General features: G+C 42.2%; 1 protein-coding gene across 2 annotated transcripts in view; it reads right to left on the minus strand.

Moving 5' to 3' along the window:
- The window catches only part of LOC126281485 (lachesin-like), a 737825-nt gene that overhangs the window by 23838 nt on the left and 695632 nt on the right, over window positions 1–18355 (minus strand). For both annotated transcript variants that reach the window (XM_049980483.1, XM_049980484.1), the window contains exon 7: window positions 11719–11867. In XM_049980483.1, the coding sequence (XP_049836440.1) occupies window positions 11719–11867 (149 nt within the window). The remainder of the gene's footprint in view (window positions 1–11718; window positions 11868–18355) is intronic.

Consider the following 18355-nt stretch of genomic DNA (forward strand, 5'->3'; position numbering starts at 1 on the left):
CACAACCCTCTCTCACATCAACAAGCCTCTAGCATCAAACAGCCTAACCCAAAAATATCAACAGACGTTAGTGGAGTGTAGGTTCGCTACTCAGTAACAAAAAACAATATCTAGATTGATGTTGTTACATTCCATCCTAGATTTTCCATTGTTTGATTCTATGATACTAAGATGTTTAAGCCACTATGGTACAGTTTTGGCTACATTTGTTAATACAAGAATGCACTGCACCCGGCATATCTTATCAATGAAATAATAAAAGAATGAGTGCTTCGGCAACAACTACTGGTCTTCCAGGGAACGATCAAAGCGTAGACAGTTTGAGACACTACTCCCATGGAGAAAAGGCCGAATGGTGCCTGTTGTATGCAATCCCGATGCAATTTCTGTGTTTCATCAACACTCTGAAGGTCCACAGATTACTGAATGCCTCCAGATGCGTTCGGAAACTACTATTGGTCTTCCAGGGAAAGATCAAAGCGTACACAGTTTGAGACATTAATCACATGGAGGAAAGTCAGCATGGTGCCAGTTGTGTTCAATCCCGATGCAATTCCTGTGTTTAATTAATTAATCACATCACCTTATATGTAGATACATTACTCTCATGGAGCAAAGCCCGCATGGTGCCTCTTGTTTTCAATCCCGCTGCAATTACTGTGTTTCATCAACACTCTGAACGTCCACAGATGACAGGAAGCCTCCAGATGACATCATCTCGACTTTTACTGTAATTCTGGTGTTACTATAATTTTGGTGTTGCAGAGGACTGTATAACCCATTGCAATTCTGAGTTGCGCCTGTAGATACTTTGCTTATAATCGTGTGTAATCATTGGGAATATGGTTTTATCAATTTATGTTGCCTTACAATTTGTTATGTAACAGAATTACATTTGATGACAATTTTCCGGGACATTGGATTGGACGAAGAAGGTCCATTGAGTTCCCTCCACGCTCACCAGATCTAACACCTATGGACTTTTACTTGTGGGTAACTGTGAAAGATAATGTGTCCACGTGTTCTACATCTACATTTATACTGCGCAAGTCACCAAACGGTGCATGGCGGGGTTGGGATGGGACAGTACGAATGTAGTGAATGGACATACAAGTTGAGAATGTGGCCTCGCCCCTCTAGTATTCTACAGAAAGGATCTACACACTACAGGATTGAGGAAATTTCACAGAAAGGCATTTATGTGCTCTTTTACGTCTAGTTGCTGGTCTTAACTGTGTTCCCAAGAAAAAAGTAGTTTGTTGCTTATGAACACAACTCAAACCTGACGATACCAATCGTATCGAATTCTTTTTCAGTGTTTAAAGTGTTCAACAAGCCTCTAGTATCAAACAGCCTAACCCAAAAATATCAACAGACGTTAATGGAGTGTAGGTTCGCTACTCAGTAACAAAAAACAGTATCTAGATTGATGTTGGTTTATTCAGCAGTGAGCTAAATAAAGTAAGCCGCTTACTCACAGGCAGAGAATTGGGTAGCTAGTCCACTGCGTTGTTAGTGCATGTGAGAGGGAGACTGCTTTATTGTTTGTATTCTAGAGCTGACAACTCATTAGCGTACGCGCATAGTACCTATGAGCTGTTATGGCATAAATTTCAAAAGCAGCATGCAGAGGCCTTCATTTTACATAATTCACACATTTGCAGCAAGAAAGATTAAATTCAAATAAGGTTTTGCAATGCAATCAGTAGAAGATAGATGACTTTCAAAACACTCAGTAACCATCTGGTATCATGTTGTATTTTCAGTACACTGATGTATCGAAAGTGGTGGAATAGCGACATGCACGTATACTGTTAGTGGTATCGCATACACGACGTGTAAAAGGGCAGTGCATTGTCAGAGCAGTCATTCCTACTCATGTGATTCATGTGAAAATATTTCCGACAGGAATGTGAACGCAGGCTGGAATTAATAGACGTTGAACGCGTCATGGTAGCTGGAGCGAGACGTATGGGAAATCATTAGAGAAGTCAACATTCACAGATCCACAGTGTGACGAGAAGACAAGATTTCATGCATTATCTCTCTCCACGAAAACGTAGCGCTAACGGCTTTCAGTTAACGACGGAGAGCAAGTGCGTTAGCGTAGTCAGTGCTGACAGACAAGCAGACTGTTTAATAATGGCGAAAACCAATGTGCGACGTACAATAAACGTATCCATGAGGACAGTGCGGTTAAATTTGGGCGTTAATGGGTTATGCGAGCAGACGACCAATCCGATATCTTAACAGCACGACATTGGTTGCAGCTCATCTTGTGGACTCGAAATTATATCGGTTGGACCCTAGACGATTTAAAATTAATGGTTTGGTAGGGTGAGTCCCAATTGCAGTTGGTAAACGCTGATGATAGGGTTCGAGTGTAGGGTAGAGCAGACGAAGATATGGACGCAGATTGTCTACAAGCCACTGTGTATGCTTCTGGCGGCTCTTTAATGGTGTGGCTGTGTTTACATGGAATGAAATGGGTCCTCTGGTCCAACTGAACCGATCACAGCCTGAAAATGATTATGTTCGGCTTCTTGGAGGCCATTTGCAGCCATTCAACGATGGAATTTTTATGGATGGGAATGTGCCATGTCATGGGGCGTCTGGACAACTTGAGTGAATGATTTGGCCGTCCAGATGGTTTGACACGAATCACATCGAACATTTAGGGGAGATAATCGAGAGGTTAGTATGTGCACAAAATCCTGAACCGTCATGAATTTCGCAGTTATGGATGACTGTAGGGGCAGCATTGCACTATCTTTCTGTAGGGGATTTCCTACGACTTGTTAAGTCCATGCTACATCTAGTAGCTGCATTACGCAGGACAAAACGAGGTCCGACACGATATTAGGAGGTATCTCATAACTTTTGTCATCTCAGTGTATAAGTACAATTGCCGTTATTAAAATTTGGGCTATCAATACCGTCAGTTTACAGGATGCGAAAATTTCGGTAGACTGCTGATCACTACATATGACAGGGTATAAGTCCTCCCACTTATAATACGAAACCACTTATACTGACAAACTCGATCGGCCTTCAGTAAGTTGTAAGGGACATGCAGTTTCCCAACTGTTACTTAAAGTCTGATTTGGATCCAGGTTTTGTTGAGAATGGCACTGAGGTTTGACGATACCAGTGATTTATATAATGGTAATTGTTGAAGAAGAATAGCTGTGTAATACTACAAGTGAGTATTTTCTCGTTTTGATTTCGTAAACGATGCGGTTTATTTACATTTCTTAATTAGGGTAGTGTTCAGGGAAAGGCATGTACAGGAATGAAAAGGGAAAAATGAAATTTGAAAACCAAGAACGATGTTTTAGGTTAAAAAAGGCGTATCATGGGGATGTAGCCTTACGGTCTTATTGTTCAGTCTATACATTCAAGGGGAAATGGCGGAAAAACAAGAAAGGTTCAGTAGTTGGATTAAAATACTGGGGAAAGGATATCAGTCATAAGATTCCCTAAGGACCTTGCTATTCTCAGTGAATGTGAAGAAGAACTGCAGGATCTGCTGAATGTTCTGAACAGTCTAATGATTATAGAACATGGACTGAGAGTTAACTGAAGATAGAAGAAAATAATGAGAAGTAGCAGAAATATTAATAGAGCTGGTGATCATGAAGTAGACAAAGTGAAGCAACTCTGATACCTAGGACTCAAAATCTCCCGTGACGGACGAAGCAAGGGGGACACAAAAAGCAGAATACCACTGGCAACGCTGACCTTTTTGTCAACAGCATTCGCACGGAACATGGACCTTCATTTCAGGAAGATATTTCTGAGAATGTAGATTTGGGGCAAAGCAATGTGTGCTAGTGAGTCATGGAGAGAGAGAAAAACGAAACAGAAGCGTTTGAGATGTGGTGCTATAGAATAATTTGGAAAATTAGGTGGTCAGATAAAGTAAGGTATGGGAACGTTCTTTGCAAACTCTTCGAAGTAAGGTGCATATGAAAAACACGGACAAGAAAATGGGACACGACTATAGTACAAGTGATAAACAAACAGGGAATAACCTCCATGGAACTAGACAAAGATGTAGAGGGATGATTCTAGGGGAAAATGGAGATTGAACTACATCCAACAAATGAATGAGGGCATAGAGCGCAATTGCTACTTAGTGGGCTTCTTGTAGGACTTGCAGCCGCGCTGGATTAGCCGAGAGGTCTCAGGCGCTGCAGTCATAGACTGTACGGCTGGTCCCGGCGGAGGTTCGAGTCCTCCCTCGGGCATGGAACCGTGATGAATCTTCTCTTCAAAGCATCGAAACGTGCTACGTGCTCGATTTGAAGCTCGATAGTTAACCATTATGGTGGAAGTGTACAATTCCCTGCAGAATTGCCAAGTGTCCGAGGATGTTTAAAATTAACGCTGCGGTGAATTTGAAAAGAGCGCTTCACGAAAAGTGTTCTACAAACGCAGACAAATGAGGATGCCGGATGAAGATAAACGAAGGTATTTTCCTTGTTCAGTTATCCTATTTAAATACACATTGTAAGACCTGTAGAGTCCAACATCTTATAAGATAAGTATGGTTTTCATATAACTGTCTGAAGATGCAAGGCAGTACTAACCTTACGGCTTACTTCGGAAAATAGATTGCAGGAAGGCAAACCTACGTTTGTATTGTTTTACATATAACGAAACCATGCAAAAATACTGAGTCTATAAACTCTTTCTAATTCTGAAGATGGCATGGAGAAAACAGATTACCTACAACATGTACAGGAACAAGACTCCAGGTGAAAGAATTTGAGGATATGAAAAGGTAACAGTTATTTAAGGAGGTAGGACAATGTAGTTGCCTATTTCTAACACAGGAGACCAACAGGAAATTTGGGAAGGTGATTAGAGTCCACTGAGGAAATAAAAATATGAGGTTTGCTGATGGCATCGTAATTCTTTCGAGGACGGTAAGTAACTTAAAACTAAAGAAATTTAATAGAGCTAATTTGAAACAGGCGACATTGAGAGAATCAGATTACGAAATAAGTCACGGAAAACAGTAGAAGAGTTTTGATATTCGTGAAGTAAACTATAGGTTGATGACAAATACAGTTATAATATAAAATGCAGGCTTGAAATATCACTAGACCATTTTCTGAAAAAAGCGATTTTTTAACAGTAATATAAATTTTAATATTAGAATGTCTATTCTGAAGAAATTGCACTGGAGTGTGACCTTGTACAGAACTGAAACGTGGATTTTAAATACATACATTAAAACAAAATTAGCATCATCCCTGTTCCCAGAACTCCTGAAAATTGACTTAGGATATTGTATCACATACAGAGTCCCTTTGACTGTTCAGAGCCGGTCGGAGTGGCCGTGCGGTTCTAGGCGCTACAGTCTGAAACCGCGTGACCATTACAGTCGCAGGATCGAATCCTGCCTCGAGCATGGATGTGTGTGTTGTCCTTAGGTTAGTTAGGTTTATGTAGTTGTAAGTTCCAGGGGACTGATGACCACAGCAGTTAAGTCCCAAAGTGCTCAGAGCCATTTGAACCATTTGGCTGTTCAGATATGTGACACAACCGGCCCAAAGATGTAAACAACGATGCATGAGCAGCTCCTATTAGACGGAGGGGAATCGACAGCCGATACGTTCCATTCATTCCAAGAGGAAGGAGTTACACGGCTCGTTTTGTCTGTAGTTCAACCATGCCTAGATGGTCTATACCGCGGTTCGATCGCGTCCGCATTGTTACTTTGTAGCAGGAAGGGCTCTCATCAAGGGAAGTGTTCACGCGTCTTGAACCAAAGCGATGTTATTCAGACAGAGAGTAGATACAGAGAGACCGGAACTGTCGATGACATGCCTCCCTCAGGCATACCAAGGGCTACTACTGCAATGGATGACTGCTACTTACGGACTGTGACTCGGAGGAAACCTGACAGCAACATCACCATGTTGAATAATGCTTTCACTGCAGCCACAGGACGTCGTGCTACGACTCAAAATGTGCGCAATGGACTGCTTGATGTACAACTTCACTCCAGATGTCCACGGCGAGGTCCATCTTTGCATCCGCGACACTATGCAGCGCAGTGCAGATGGGCCTAGCAATATGCCTAATGGACCGATCATGATTGACATCACGTTCTCTTCACCGATGAGTGACGCATATGCCTTTAACTAGACACTCGCCGTAGGCGTGTTTTGAGGCAACCCGGTCAGGTTTAATGCCTTAGACACACTGTCAAGCGAGTGCAGCAAGGTGGAGGTTCCCTGGTGACGTACGCCGCTGGTGACGGCAGTAAGATACGTGAATTCTATCTTCCGACCGATAGTGCAACTACACTCCTGGAAAAGGAAAAAGAACACATTGACACCGGTGTGTCAGACGCACCATACTTGCTCCGGACACTGCGAGAGGGCTGTACAAGCAATGGTCACACGCACGGCACAGCGGACACACCAGGAACCGCGATGTTGGCCGTCGAATGGCGCTAGCTGCGCAGCATTTGTGCACCGCCGACGTCAGTGTCAGCCAGTTTGCCGTGGCATACGGAGCTCCATCGCAGTCTTTAACACTGGTAGCATGCCGCAACAGCGTGGACGTGAACCGTATGTGCAGTTGACGGACTTTGAGCGAGAGCGTATAGTGGGCATGCGGGAGGCCGGGTGGACGTACCGCCGAATTGCTCAACACGTGGGGCGTGAGGTCTCCACAGTACATCGATGTTGATGCCAGTGGTCGGCGGAAGGTGCACGTGCCCGTCGACCTGGGACCGGACCGCAGCGACGCACTGATGCACGCCAAGACCGTAGGATCCTACGCAGTGCCGTAGGGGACCGCACCGCCACTTCCCAGCAAATTAGGGACACTGTTGCTCCTGGGGTACCGGCGAGGACCATTCGCAACCGTCTCCATGAAGCTGGGCTACGGTCCCGCACACCGTTAGGCCGTCTTCCGCTCACGCCCCAACATCGTGCAGCCCGCCTCCAGAGGTGTGGCGACAGGCGTGAATGGATGGACGAATGGAGACGTGTCGTCTTCAGCGATGAGAGTCGCTTCTGCCTTGGTGCCAATGATGGTCGTATGCGTGTTTGGCGCCGTGCAGGTGAGCGCCACAATCAGGACTGCATACGACCGAGGCACACAGGGCCAACACCCGGCATCATGGTGTAGGGAGCGATCTCCTACACTGGCCGTACACCTCTGGTGATCGTCGAGGGGACACTGAATAGTGCACGGTACATCCAAACCGTCATCGAACCCATCATTCTACCATTCCTAGACCGGCAAGGGAACTTGCTGTTCCAACAGGACAATTCACGTCCGCATGTATCCCGTGCCACCCAACGTGCTCTAGAAGGTGTAAGTCAACTACCCTTGCCATCAAGATCTCCGGATCTGTCCCCCATTGAGCATGTTTGGGACTGGATGAAGCGTCGTCTCACGCGGTCTGCGCGTCCAGCACGAACGCTGGTCCAACTGAGGCGCCAGGTGGAAATGGCATGGCAAGCCGTTCCACAGGACTACATCCAGCATATCTACGATCGTCTCCATGGGAGAATAGCAGCCTGCATTGCTGCGAAAGGTGGATAAACACTGTTCTAGTGCCGACATTGTGCATGCTCTGTTGCCTGTGTCTATGTGCCTGTGGTTCTGTCAGTGTGATCATGTGATGTGTCTGACCCCAGTAATGTGTCAATGAAGTTTCCCCTTCCTGGGACAATGAATTCACGGTGTTCTTATTTCAATTTCCAGGAGTGTATATCGGCAGCATATTGGCGAGGCATTCGTCTTCATGGACGACAATTTGCGCCCCCATCGCGTACATCTTGTGAATGACTTCCTTCAGGTTAACGACATCGCTCGACTAGAGTGGCCAGCGTATTTTCCAGACATGAACCCTATCGAACATGCCTGGGATAGATTGTAAAGGGTTGTTTAAGGACGGCGTGATCCACCAACCACTCTGTGGGATCTATGCCGAATCGCCGTTGAGGAGTGGGACAATCTGGACAAACTGTGCCTTGATGAGCTTTTGGATAGTATGTCATGACGAATATAGCAGGCAAGAGGACGTGCTACTAGGTATTAGGGGTACCGGTGTGTACAGAAATGTGGAGCACCACCTATGAAGTTCTCACTGTATGTGGCACAACATGCAATGTCTGGCTTTCATGAGGAAATGATGTTTATCTTGATCTCTGTTCCAATTTTCTGTAAAGAGTCAGGATCTCTCTGAACCGAGGTGATGCCTGCTTTTTTTGTTGTGTGTAGTAAAAACAAGAATAGAATTGGTTTTTTTTTTTTTTGACATTGCGATCGAACGAAAGAATACTAACCGTCTGGTGGGCACGTCGGATAACTATTGCAAATGTACAACATCAATTTAAGGAGAGAACATGTCTTGAATAAAGAATAGTACACATTCCCGCTTTACAATGAGGTGGCGGAAGTTTTGGGATATCGACATTCACAAATACAGATGGCAATAGTGTCGCACGCACGAGGTATAAAGGGGCACTGCTTTGGCGAAGCTATCGTTTTAACTGATGTGATTCTTGTGAAAAGGCGTCATACTTGATAACCTTTACGGCCCCATGATGGGAATTAACACACTTTGAACACAGATTGGTAGTTGCAGCTAGGCGCGTGGGACATTTCACTTCGGAAATCGTTTGGGAATTCAGTATTTCGAGATCCATAGTGTCAAGAGTGTGCCGAGAATACCAGATTTGAGGCATTACGGTCTCACCACAGACAATGCAGTCGTCGGCTGCCTTAGGGACTGAGAACAGCTGCCTTTGAGTAGAGTTGTCAGTGCTAACAGATAAGCAACACCGCTAACTTGTAAGTAGGCTGTTTAGGTTTTTTTATTAGTAATGCCGCCGCCACGTAGCGCTCTGTATGAAAATCACTGGCTGTGCTATGTGCAGTCTTTGGCTGGTTGGTATTGTTGTAATACTCGCCATTGTTGTCACAATATTTCACACGACAACACAGAAAACCAAAATTTCAAGAGCAAAATAAGAGAACACATTAACGTAGCACTGAAAATAATATCTAGTTAATTGCAAGTGCAGATGCGAAATACTTGGTGCAAATCTACATGCATGCCACAACTGTTTTACTGTACAACAATGAAAGACTACAACTACAAAGGAGATTCTCTCTACAATTACGCGCTAGCAATAAACAAAATCTACACTAATTACACAAACTACAAGAAAAATAAGAAGATTCCAGTGAGGTATCCTCGGCTAAGGGTCGACATATGACACGTCCTCTTAGAAAAAATTATACATGATTGTGCTTAAACTGAAACACAATATTTTTTAGCGCAAAGCAATCTGACTTTCAAAAATGCCTACAAAAGAATGGCTCTGACTAACGTTAACCTATACCTTTTACAAATCACTTACCTCAGATCTTCGTTACTCGAAATACTGCAATACAGCGAGCGCCACTACTGCCAGCTAAATAAAAGATTCAGACTAAGGAAGGCACTAACTACTGACAGGTATAGTTAGCAAAGGAAAGATTTTATTAGAGAACAAACAGTGTATTTACCTTAATAGTCAAAATATATATGGTAGTTCATGACATCCAGTCTTACAAATTACAAAACTCCGCCATCTCTCTCCCAACGCCCACCACTGCTGGCGGCTCACCTCCAACTGCGCAACGCTACGCGCTGTTAGCATCCAGCTGCCGCTGCCCAACACTACAATGGCGAGTATTACAACAATACCAACCAGCTACAGACTGCACACGGCACAGCCAGTGATTTTCATACAGAGCGCTACGTGGCGGCGGCGTTACCAATAAAGAAACCTAAACAACCTACTTACAAACTAACCGCAGATATCAAAGTAGGACAGTGCGACGAAATTTGGGGTTGATTGGCTATGGTAGCAGACGACCGACGAGAGTGCTTTTGCTGATAGCACGACATCGCTTGCAGTGCCTGTACTGAGCTCTCATCACCATGTCGGGTGGACCCTAAACGACTGCAAAACCGTGGCCTGGTCATATGAGTCCCGATTTGGTAAGAGCTGATGTTAAGGTTCGAGTGTGGGGCAGACCCCATGAATGTACGGACCCGTACTGTCAAAAAGGCACTGTGCAACGTTGTGGTGACTCCATAATGGGGTGGGTTGTGTTTATATGGACTGGTGTCAGCCCGTTGGTCCAGCAAAACCAATTACTGGCTGGAAATGTCTATATTAGGTTACCTGTAGACCATCTCTAACATTCCCAGACAATGACGGAAGTTTTATAGATGACAATGGGCCATGTCACAGGGCGACAATGATTCGTAATTGTTTTGAGGAAATTTCTGGACATCTCGAGCAAATGATTTCACCACCCAGATCACCTGATATGAATCGCATCGAGTATTTATGGGACATAATCGAGAGGTCAGTTCGTGCACAAAATCCTACACTGGTATCTCTTTCGCAGTTATGTACGGCTATACAGGATACACGGCTCAGTAACTTGTTTAGTCCATGCTACATTGATGTGCAGGAGTATTCCGGGCGAAAGGCGGTCCGAAAGGATGTTAGGATGTCTCCTATGTCTTTTGTCACTTCAGCGTGGTTCGGTAAGCAGGTTCAAATTAATTTAGTATGCAACAGTTATACAGAGACGAGCAGAATTATCCAGATTAGACTAGTGTGGAGAGTGACAAACAGCGGCCAACACCAAATTTTGTCTTTAAGTGGTGTACGAAGTAAGAGGCACTGCGATCAGTGACCAATATTGCGCCATAAGAAGTACAATAAACAACAGCATTTTATTCGAGACCTAAGTCTGTCCTGTCGGATCAAATGTACAAACAAGATTAGTGGACAAGATTTGTCTCACCTCACTGCGCATGCATAGATGATACTTTGAGCCAAAACGACGCAGCGATTAAATCACGTGCTCACTCACGCACGAAATAGCGCTAAGTGAGCATAAGGCAGTAGAGATCAGTGAGACATTTATGTTCCAAGGTGACGTTGTGCATAAACACGGGTGAATGTATGGAGTGACAGACTGGCAAAATGGGGCAATCGTATTTGACAGTGTCCTTGGCCATATAGTCCGTAAACTGCCGGATCTCTTGGTATTTCGCGGTGGACTGCAGTGGAGTGATATGTGGCCACAAAACACGAAGTTAGAATTGTGTTCGGAAAAAGATCCTGATTATGACCGGAGATGCGTTTCACTGCTTTTGAATCATAATCACTTCCATATCTGACAGGAATTGCTGCAGGCAGTGAGCGAAAGTTCCATCCTAATCTGTTGGAGAAGGAAAATGCTATGGCAAATGCTTGCAATGATTGGAGTTGGTCACCTCGTAATAGACCTTGGATACAGACGATACATTCATAGGACTGGTACAATGAATGACAGATTGTCTAAACACTCCTCCAGCCTATTACATATCGATTGGCCTTAAAAATCACCCATCTTGAACACCATGGAAAATTTATAGAGTGTCGTGGAACAGCGGCTAAAACGCCATCAGCATTCCTGTAGTTCTTTGCCATTGCGCTATTAAATCCTCGATGAAAGGTTTAACCTGGATACGACGGACCTGCAGAGTCCCTTTGGCTTATCTCATAACCGAGTCTAGGTGGTTGTCAAGCCCCGGGACGAAACTACATGGTATTAAAGGATGCCTGTACTGATTTCACTAGGGGTTCCCATGTATTTCTACGATGAGCTTAACTTACGGCAGGGCGTACTCACCGTAAAGTCGGAGGGTACCCTCTGCCCGCCCCAGTGAGTTGGTGGCGACGCAGTTGTAGGTTCCGATGTCCGACCGGCTGAAGCTGCGGATCACCAGCCACATGTAGGACTTGTAGGAAGCCCGGCTCTCGCGGATCGCGTACTTGGGCCTGCAAAGAGACAGTGTCCCAAACTAATCACACTGTGACGCTAACAATTAACAGTTTTTCTCCGGCTCATAGCACCCTCAATGTGTAGAAATATCAGTCGAGCACCATTTGGAAGGCAGCAGCCACAAAATGTGAACAGTACCGCATCTACAGCCTAATATCACATACTTCAAGAGTTCTCGGAATGACATTTCTAAGGGCTGTTGAAATGATGGCGCAGGGAATGTTGGGTAAAAGTAATTCTGGATTCGTGAGATCAGAGAAAGGCATTTCACTGAAAAGCAATTACAGAAAAATAAAACTACTTATGTTGCCTTTGCATGATGAGCACTGAGTGTGGGTCATCAGCTGCACCTGTGGAAGGACAATGGTGTGACAGGATTAACGTTATACGAGGGCTGCCTCTTAGACCTGAGTTACTGTACAGTCATTATATTTCATAAATGGCGGAATAATTCTCGACTCTGTTGATTAAACAAAAGATTTTTTTTTAATTTTTATGGTTACCAGACTGTTTCCATGTAGAGCGTGGCTTTAGTTCGAGCTAGTGGTGGGTAGTGGTGATATGTTCTTCTAAGAGCACTGTGGTCGTTAGGCAGTAAGTGTTGTTATAATTTCTCCACAATGATGAAGGTGGGTCTATTTGATTATAATTTTAATGCTTCTCATCTACATCTGTGTCAAAATGCTCACTTGTCTATCCAAATATGTTGTTGTTGTCTTCAGTCCTGAGACTGGTTTGATGCAGTTCTCCATGCTACTCTATCCTGTACAAGCTTCTTCATCTCATAGTACTTACTGCAACCTACATACTTCTGAATCTGCTTAGTGTATTTCTTCTCTTGGTCTCCCTCTACGATTTTTACGCTCCACGCAGCCCTCTAATGCTACATTTGTGATCCCTAGATGCCTCAGAACATGTCCAACCAACCGGTCCCTTCTTCTTGTCAACTTGTGCCCCAAATTCCTCTTCTCCCCAATTCTATTCAATACCTCCTCATTAATTATGTGATCTACCCATCTAATCTTCAGCATTCTTCGGTAGCACTACATTTCGGAAGCTTCTATTCACTTCTTGTCCAAACTATTTATCTTCCATGTTTCACTTCCATACATGGATGCAGCCCATACAAATACTTTCAGAAACGACTTCCTGACTCTTAAACCTATACTCATGTTAACAAACTTCTCTTGTTCAGAAGCGATTTCCTTGCCATTGCCAGTCTACATTTTATGTCTTTTCTACTTCGACCATCATCACTTATTTTGCTCCCCAAGTAGCAAAACTCTTTTACTACTTCAAGTGTCTCATTTCCTAATCTAATTCCCTCAGCATCACCCGACCGAATTCCATTATTCTCGTTTTGCTTTTATTTATGTTCATCTTCTATCTTCCTTTTTTCAAGACACTGTCCATTCCGCTCAACTGCTTTTCCAAGTCCTTTGCAGTCTCTAACAGAATTACAATGTCATCGGCGAACCTCATCGTTTTTATTTCTTCTCCATGGACTTTAATACCTACTCCGAATTTTTCTTTTGTTTCCTTTATTGCGTGCTCAATATACAGATTGAATAACATCGGGGGGAGGCTACAACCCTGTCTCACTCCCTTCCCAACCGCTGCTTCCCTTTCATGCCCCTCGACTCTTATAACTACCATCTGGTTCCTGTACAAATTGTAAATAGCCTTTCGCTCCCTGTATTTTATCCCTGATACCTTTAGAATTTGAAAGAGAGTATTCCAGTCAACATTGTCAAAAGCTTTCTCTAAGTCTACAATTGCTAGAAATGTAGGTTTGCCTTTCCTTAATCTATTTTCTAAGATAAGTCGTAGGGTCAGCTTTGCCTCACGTGTTCCAATATTTCTGCGGAATCCAAACTGATTATCGCCGAGGTCGGCTTCTACCAGATGTTCCATACGTCTGTAAAAAATTCGCATTAGTAATTTGCAGCTATGAATTATTAAACTGATAGTTCGGTAATTTTTACATCTGTCAACAACTGCTTTCTTTGGAATTGGAATTATTATATTCTTCTTGAAGTCTGAGGGTATTTCACCTGTCTCATAGATCTTGCTCACCAGATGGTAGAGTTTTGTCAGGACTGTCTCTCTCAAGGCTGTCAGTAGTTCCAATGGAATTTTGTCTACTCCTGGGGCCTTGTTTCGACTCAGATCTTTCAGTGCTCTGTCAAACTCTTCTCACAGTATGGTATCTCCCATTTCATCTTCATCTACATCCTCTTCCATTTCCATAATGTTGTCCTCAAGTAAATCGCCCTTGTATAGACCCTCTATATACTCCTTCCACCTTTCTGCTTTCCCTTCTCTGCTTAGAACTGGGTTTCCATCAGATATATTTAAATTAATGTTTTAAAACTGTGGCTGGAGAATCCTTACATGAGCAACTGATTCACGGTTGTGTTTTTGGGTTGCGTTACTCCAAGAATTTCATGGTGTAATTTCTCTAGCATGATTTCAGGTACCACTACATTTTGTGTAATTTTCAAGTTGATAACAGAGTTTGGGAATTAGGCTGGTGTACGGCTTGACTGTCTTATTGTCAGCTGTAGTAGTTAGTCAACTTGTACATCTAAATGTGAGGCTGCGATAATGGTTACATTCTATGTATGTTGTTAATTACAGTGCATGAGTTGCGTTAGTTACGTGGACGACTAGTCCCACTGACATTCCAATTTTATTGTATACACTGGTATTACGATTTTAATTTCCTCAATTGCTGTTAATGAAACTCATATTTAAAAATATTTATGTCCAAGTTCTCAGTCATTTGTGACAATAATACAGGTTTAATGTTGTTGAGGTGGCACACGTGGCACGAATTATTACATTTAATTAATTGCTGCTCATCTGATGACTTTTAAAGCTATGTGAGTTTTACTTAAATTTTTATGTGGCCAAATAAATTCAGAAATTTTGTCAGTGTGACCAAGAAGTATAAGGATTCACACTGATAGCAATTTAAGTTTAAAAACATATAAGAATAATCTATTTACATGGGATATTTCATCACTTTTTCACTTACTCTCTGCTGCATTTGTTGCTATAGATATAATTCCTGTCACAAGTAAGAGATATTCCTAGATAAATTATTAACAGCGTCCAAACCATACTTACAGTTGTATGAAAAAGTAGAATTTTCCAAATCTATTAAAAACTGTGGGAAAATTGACATAATTAACTATAAAGTTAGTTTTTATTCAGATGAAGTTTAAAATGTAACAGCTCATTCATTTTTTTCGTAAGTTAAATAAATTCGAGAGTTTCATACACTTGTAAGTATGGTTCTATACTGTCTAAATTCCTTGAAGACTCTCTGTTACTTATAAAGAAAAGTGTACCAATAGGAAATGATGAAAAAAAATTTATTTCGCTGTATGTGTAAATCCTGAATCCTTCCTGGTTGTGCAGAAAAAGTTTTATGAATTCAATTGTATAGACAGTGAAACTTAAAATGTCCTATGGTGCCTCTCCTACTCCAAGTCCCGTTTGACGTCGTACCCTCTTAAACGCCATCAATTTTTAATTTATCTTTCTGTGTGACTAATGTTGTTTTTGCTTAATAGCTCTAAGGTTTTATATAGACTGCCTGTTTAGAATAGGGTCACAAATGAATTTCTCTTTTCTGCTTTGAATACTATAGCACTGTTTGTTTCTGTTCTTTCACAAGTTTTATGGATGTTTTCGTTTTCTTTTTTTTTAGGTTTAATTATTTGTAGTTATGTAGTTGTGTGCTAACTTTTTTGGATATTCTTGCAGTAAGATACTTTTTTTAATCAGTAATAGAAAGCTTAGCTGTATCAATTACTAATTAAGCATGGGCAACAATGTTTGCTACATTAGTACAAGCGGTTTTGTAATAAATCTGTTTCGTTATTCTTATCATTAAACTGATGCGCTGAGAATCAGAACAACCCAAATCACAAACACGAAGTTTTGAGAAAAAAAGATTTTTTGTGAAAATCAAATTTTTAGGCAACCACAAGGTTTGACTAGTTTTTTAACCACGTATCAACATCCTGTGTCTCGTTTAAAATGTACCCCATTTATGTTTTGCAATTTAAATTAAAATTTCTAAAATTATTATTAACATTAATTCGACGAATAGCCATATATAGCCTAGTGGAGATAAGGTCTTTTTGATTTTTTTGTAGTTTGCAATTAATGTGAAACTAGAATTACAACACAAAGAACCGATACTAAATGCACATCACACACAATTTTGACTTATGGTAACACTTCATGGTCCTCTTCATCATCATTTTCATAAAACATATATTCTGGCTTGAGATTCAGATAAAACTGTCTCTTCACTTAATGCAAGAAATCTAATACTTCTGTTAATTCTATGTGTTTCAAGTTTTATCTAGTAGTTTTGCTAACTATTTATGTTTCATGGTTGACACTTGCCTTCTATCCGTGTAACTGGAAACTAGATTTCGCAGGGCATTCCTTGACAATGGGGAAATGACAAGATGTGGTCTCTCTCAATGTGATTTGAAAATAATGATGGCCTTGCAAGACTTCAGTGAAGAATAGGCTACTTTGAACAACAGTTCATGGTAACCTGTTGAAAATTTCATCATTGTAACATGCACATTGTTACCATGAACATCTACTTTTGGGTTTCAGTGAGAACTGTAACACTTGTGAGGTTCGGATTCCCTCTGAATTCATTTTACAGACTAGAATACTGAAACAATGGATTGTGAAGTTATGGTGTGGCGCTCTTTCTGGAGCTTCCAGCTTTTGTGAGAAAACTGACGTCAGTGCAGTCAGTAAGCAATCATATCCCAATGAAAATTTATGCTTTGGGCCCACATTGAAGTGAGCATGAACGAAGTCGGTAAGACAGCTTTTGCCGATGTTCATATATACAATGTGGGGGTATAACACAGAAAAAGCTGACTGACCATAACATCAACACCTGCTAGGAGCATACGTGCATGCTACAATCTCAAAATTCACGACAGTGTTGTCTGTTCCCTTGTTTCTTAGTTATGGCTCTCAGAGCCTCAATTCTATTTCAGTAAATTTTTTCACTCCGTCAAAAGATTTAAATTTTGTGTCGCATTCTACTTCTTTTCTATTGTAATTATAGTTCTGGATCAATGCATTAACTTTTCTCCTAATCACTAGTTTTATTTTCTTCTACTCAGTTTTTACATATTCAATAATTCATGGTTCTGTCAAATAAATGATGTTTCAATAGCTTTGCTATTTCTATATGCGCTAAATATAGATTGGTCTGAAACAACAGGTTCTATCAATATTTATCTCGGATCTTTTCTTTTAGCCACATTACAATTTTGTTTTACATGCCTTGCTACCTTTGTTCTTGCATTTGCGTTCATGTGTGCACGAAGTGTTGCAAGTGGTTCGCAGCTGTCAGCGTGTCTTGAACACTACCACATGCCAATTGCAAGCGGAGGATAATGTCCCTCACGGCATAACACTGCTCCCACCAGTCTGCGTCACTAGCGCGCTGCACATTTCGAGACGTCGTTCACCTCGATGACGGTGTTTGTGGAGAATACGACTGACCTAATGTACGAAAAATGTGATTCACCCGAAGAGCCGACACGTTTCTATTGATCGATGGTCGAATTTCTACGGTCCAGTGCCCACCGAATTCGTAACTGAACATGGCATTGGATCAACATGTGAACACCTAGAGGTGGTCCGTTGCACAACGGCATGTTCAATAATGTACGGTGGACGGTGTGCTACGAAACACTTGTGAGTGCACCAGCTTTGTGCTCCTTCTACAGAGATCCCACAGATCATCGTTTATCCGACTTTACAGAACATGCCAATGTTCTGTGAAGAGTAGTGGACGTCCAACCATCTACCCGCAAGTTATAGTTTCATTGTCCTTCAACCTCTTTCCGTGGATGCTCACGACAGTAGCACTTGAACATTTGACCATCTCCGCCATTTTCGAAAAACTTTGTTCACAGCCTCTCTGTAATAATAATCTGCCCTTTGTCAGAGTTGCTTATCTCAATGGATTTCGCCACTTGCATCCCGTATCTTCGCTGGGTGGTCCCTGGCCCTTGTCTCCTTCACTTACATTCTTTTGTTTCCTCGTCACGTTTCCGCAACGACACCAAGCAGCATCCAACGTGGTCAGTGAGCAGTGGTCATGATTTTTTTACTGTTCAGTGTATACCTTCGATGTTTGTAATTACTTTCAGTCATGTCTTATGGTACAAGAGAACAGCATGGGAAGCATTCTCTGGGAGTAGTAAAATCCCTTGTACATTCGGGACTCTGCAGATTGCAGAATTTGTAAGGATGCCATATTAATAACTTATTGTTTGACAGAAGCTGTTTGATGCTAATAATTTATTTCATCAGAATAGTCTCAGGAAATGCCCATCATGAGAGGTATCTTTATTACACAAAAGCCAGACATATCTTCTGATACAGTGCTTACAGCGAATGAAGCAGTGTTTCTTGTGTATGT

The sequence above is a fragment of the Schistocerca gregaria genome, chromosome 7 (assembly GCF_023897955.1).
Source record: "Schistocerca gregaria isolate iqSchGreg1 chromosome 7, iqSchGreg1.2, whole genome shotgun sequence".
NCBI lineage: Eukaryota > Metazoa > Arthropoda > Insecta > Orthoptera > Acrididae > Schistocerca > Schistocerca gregaria.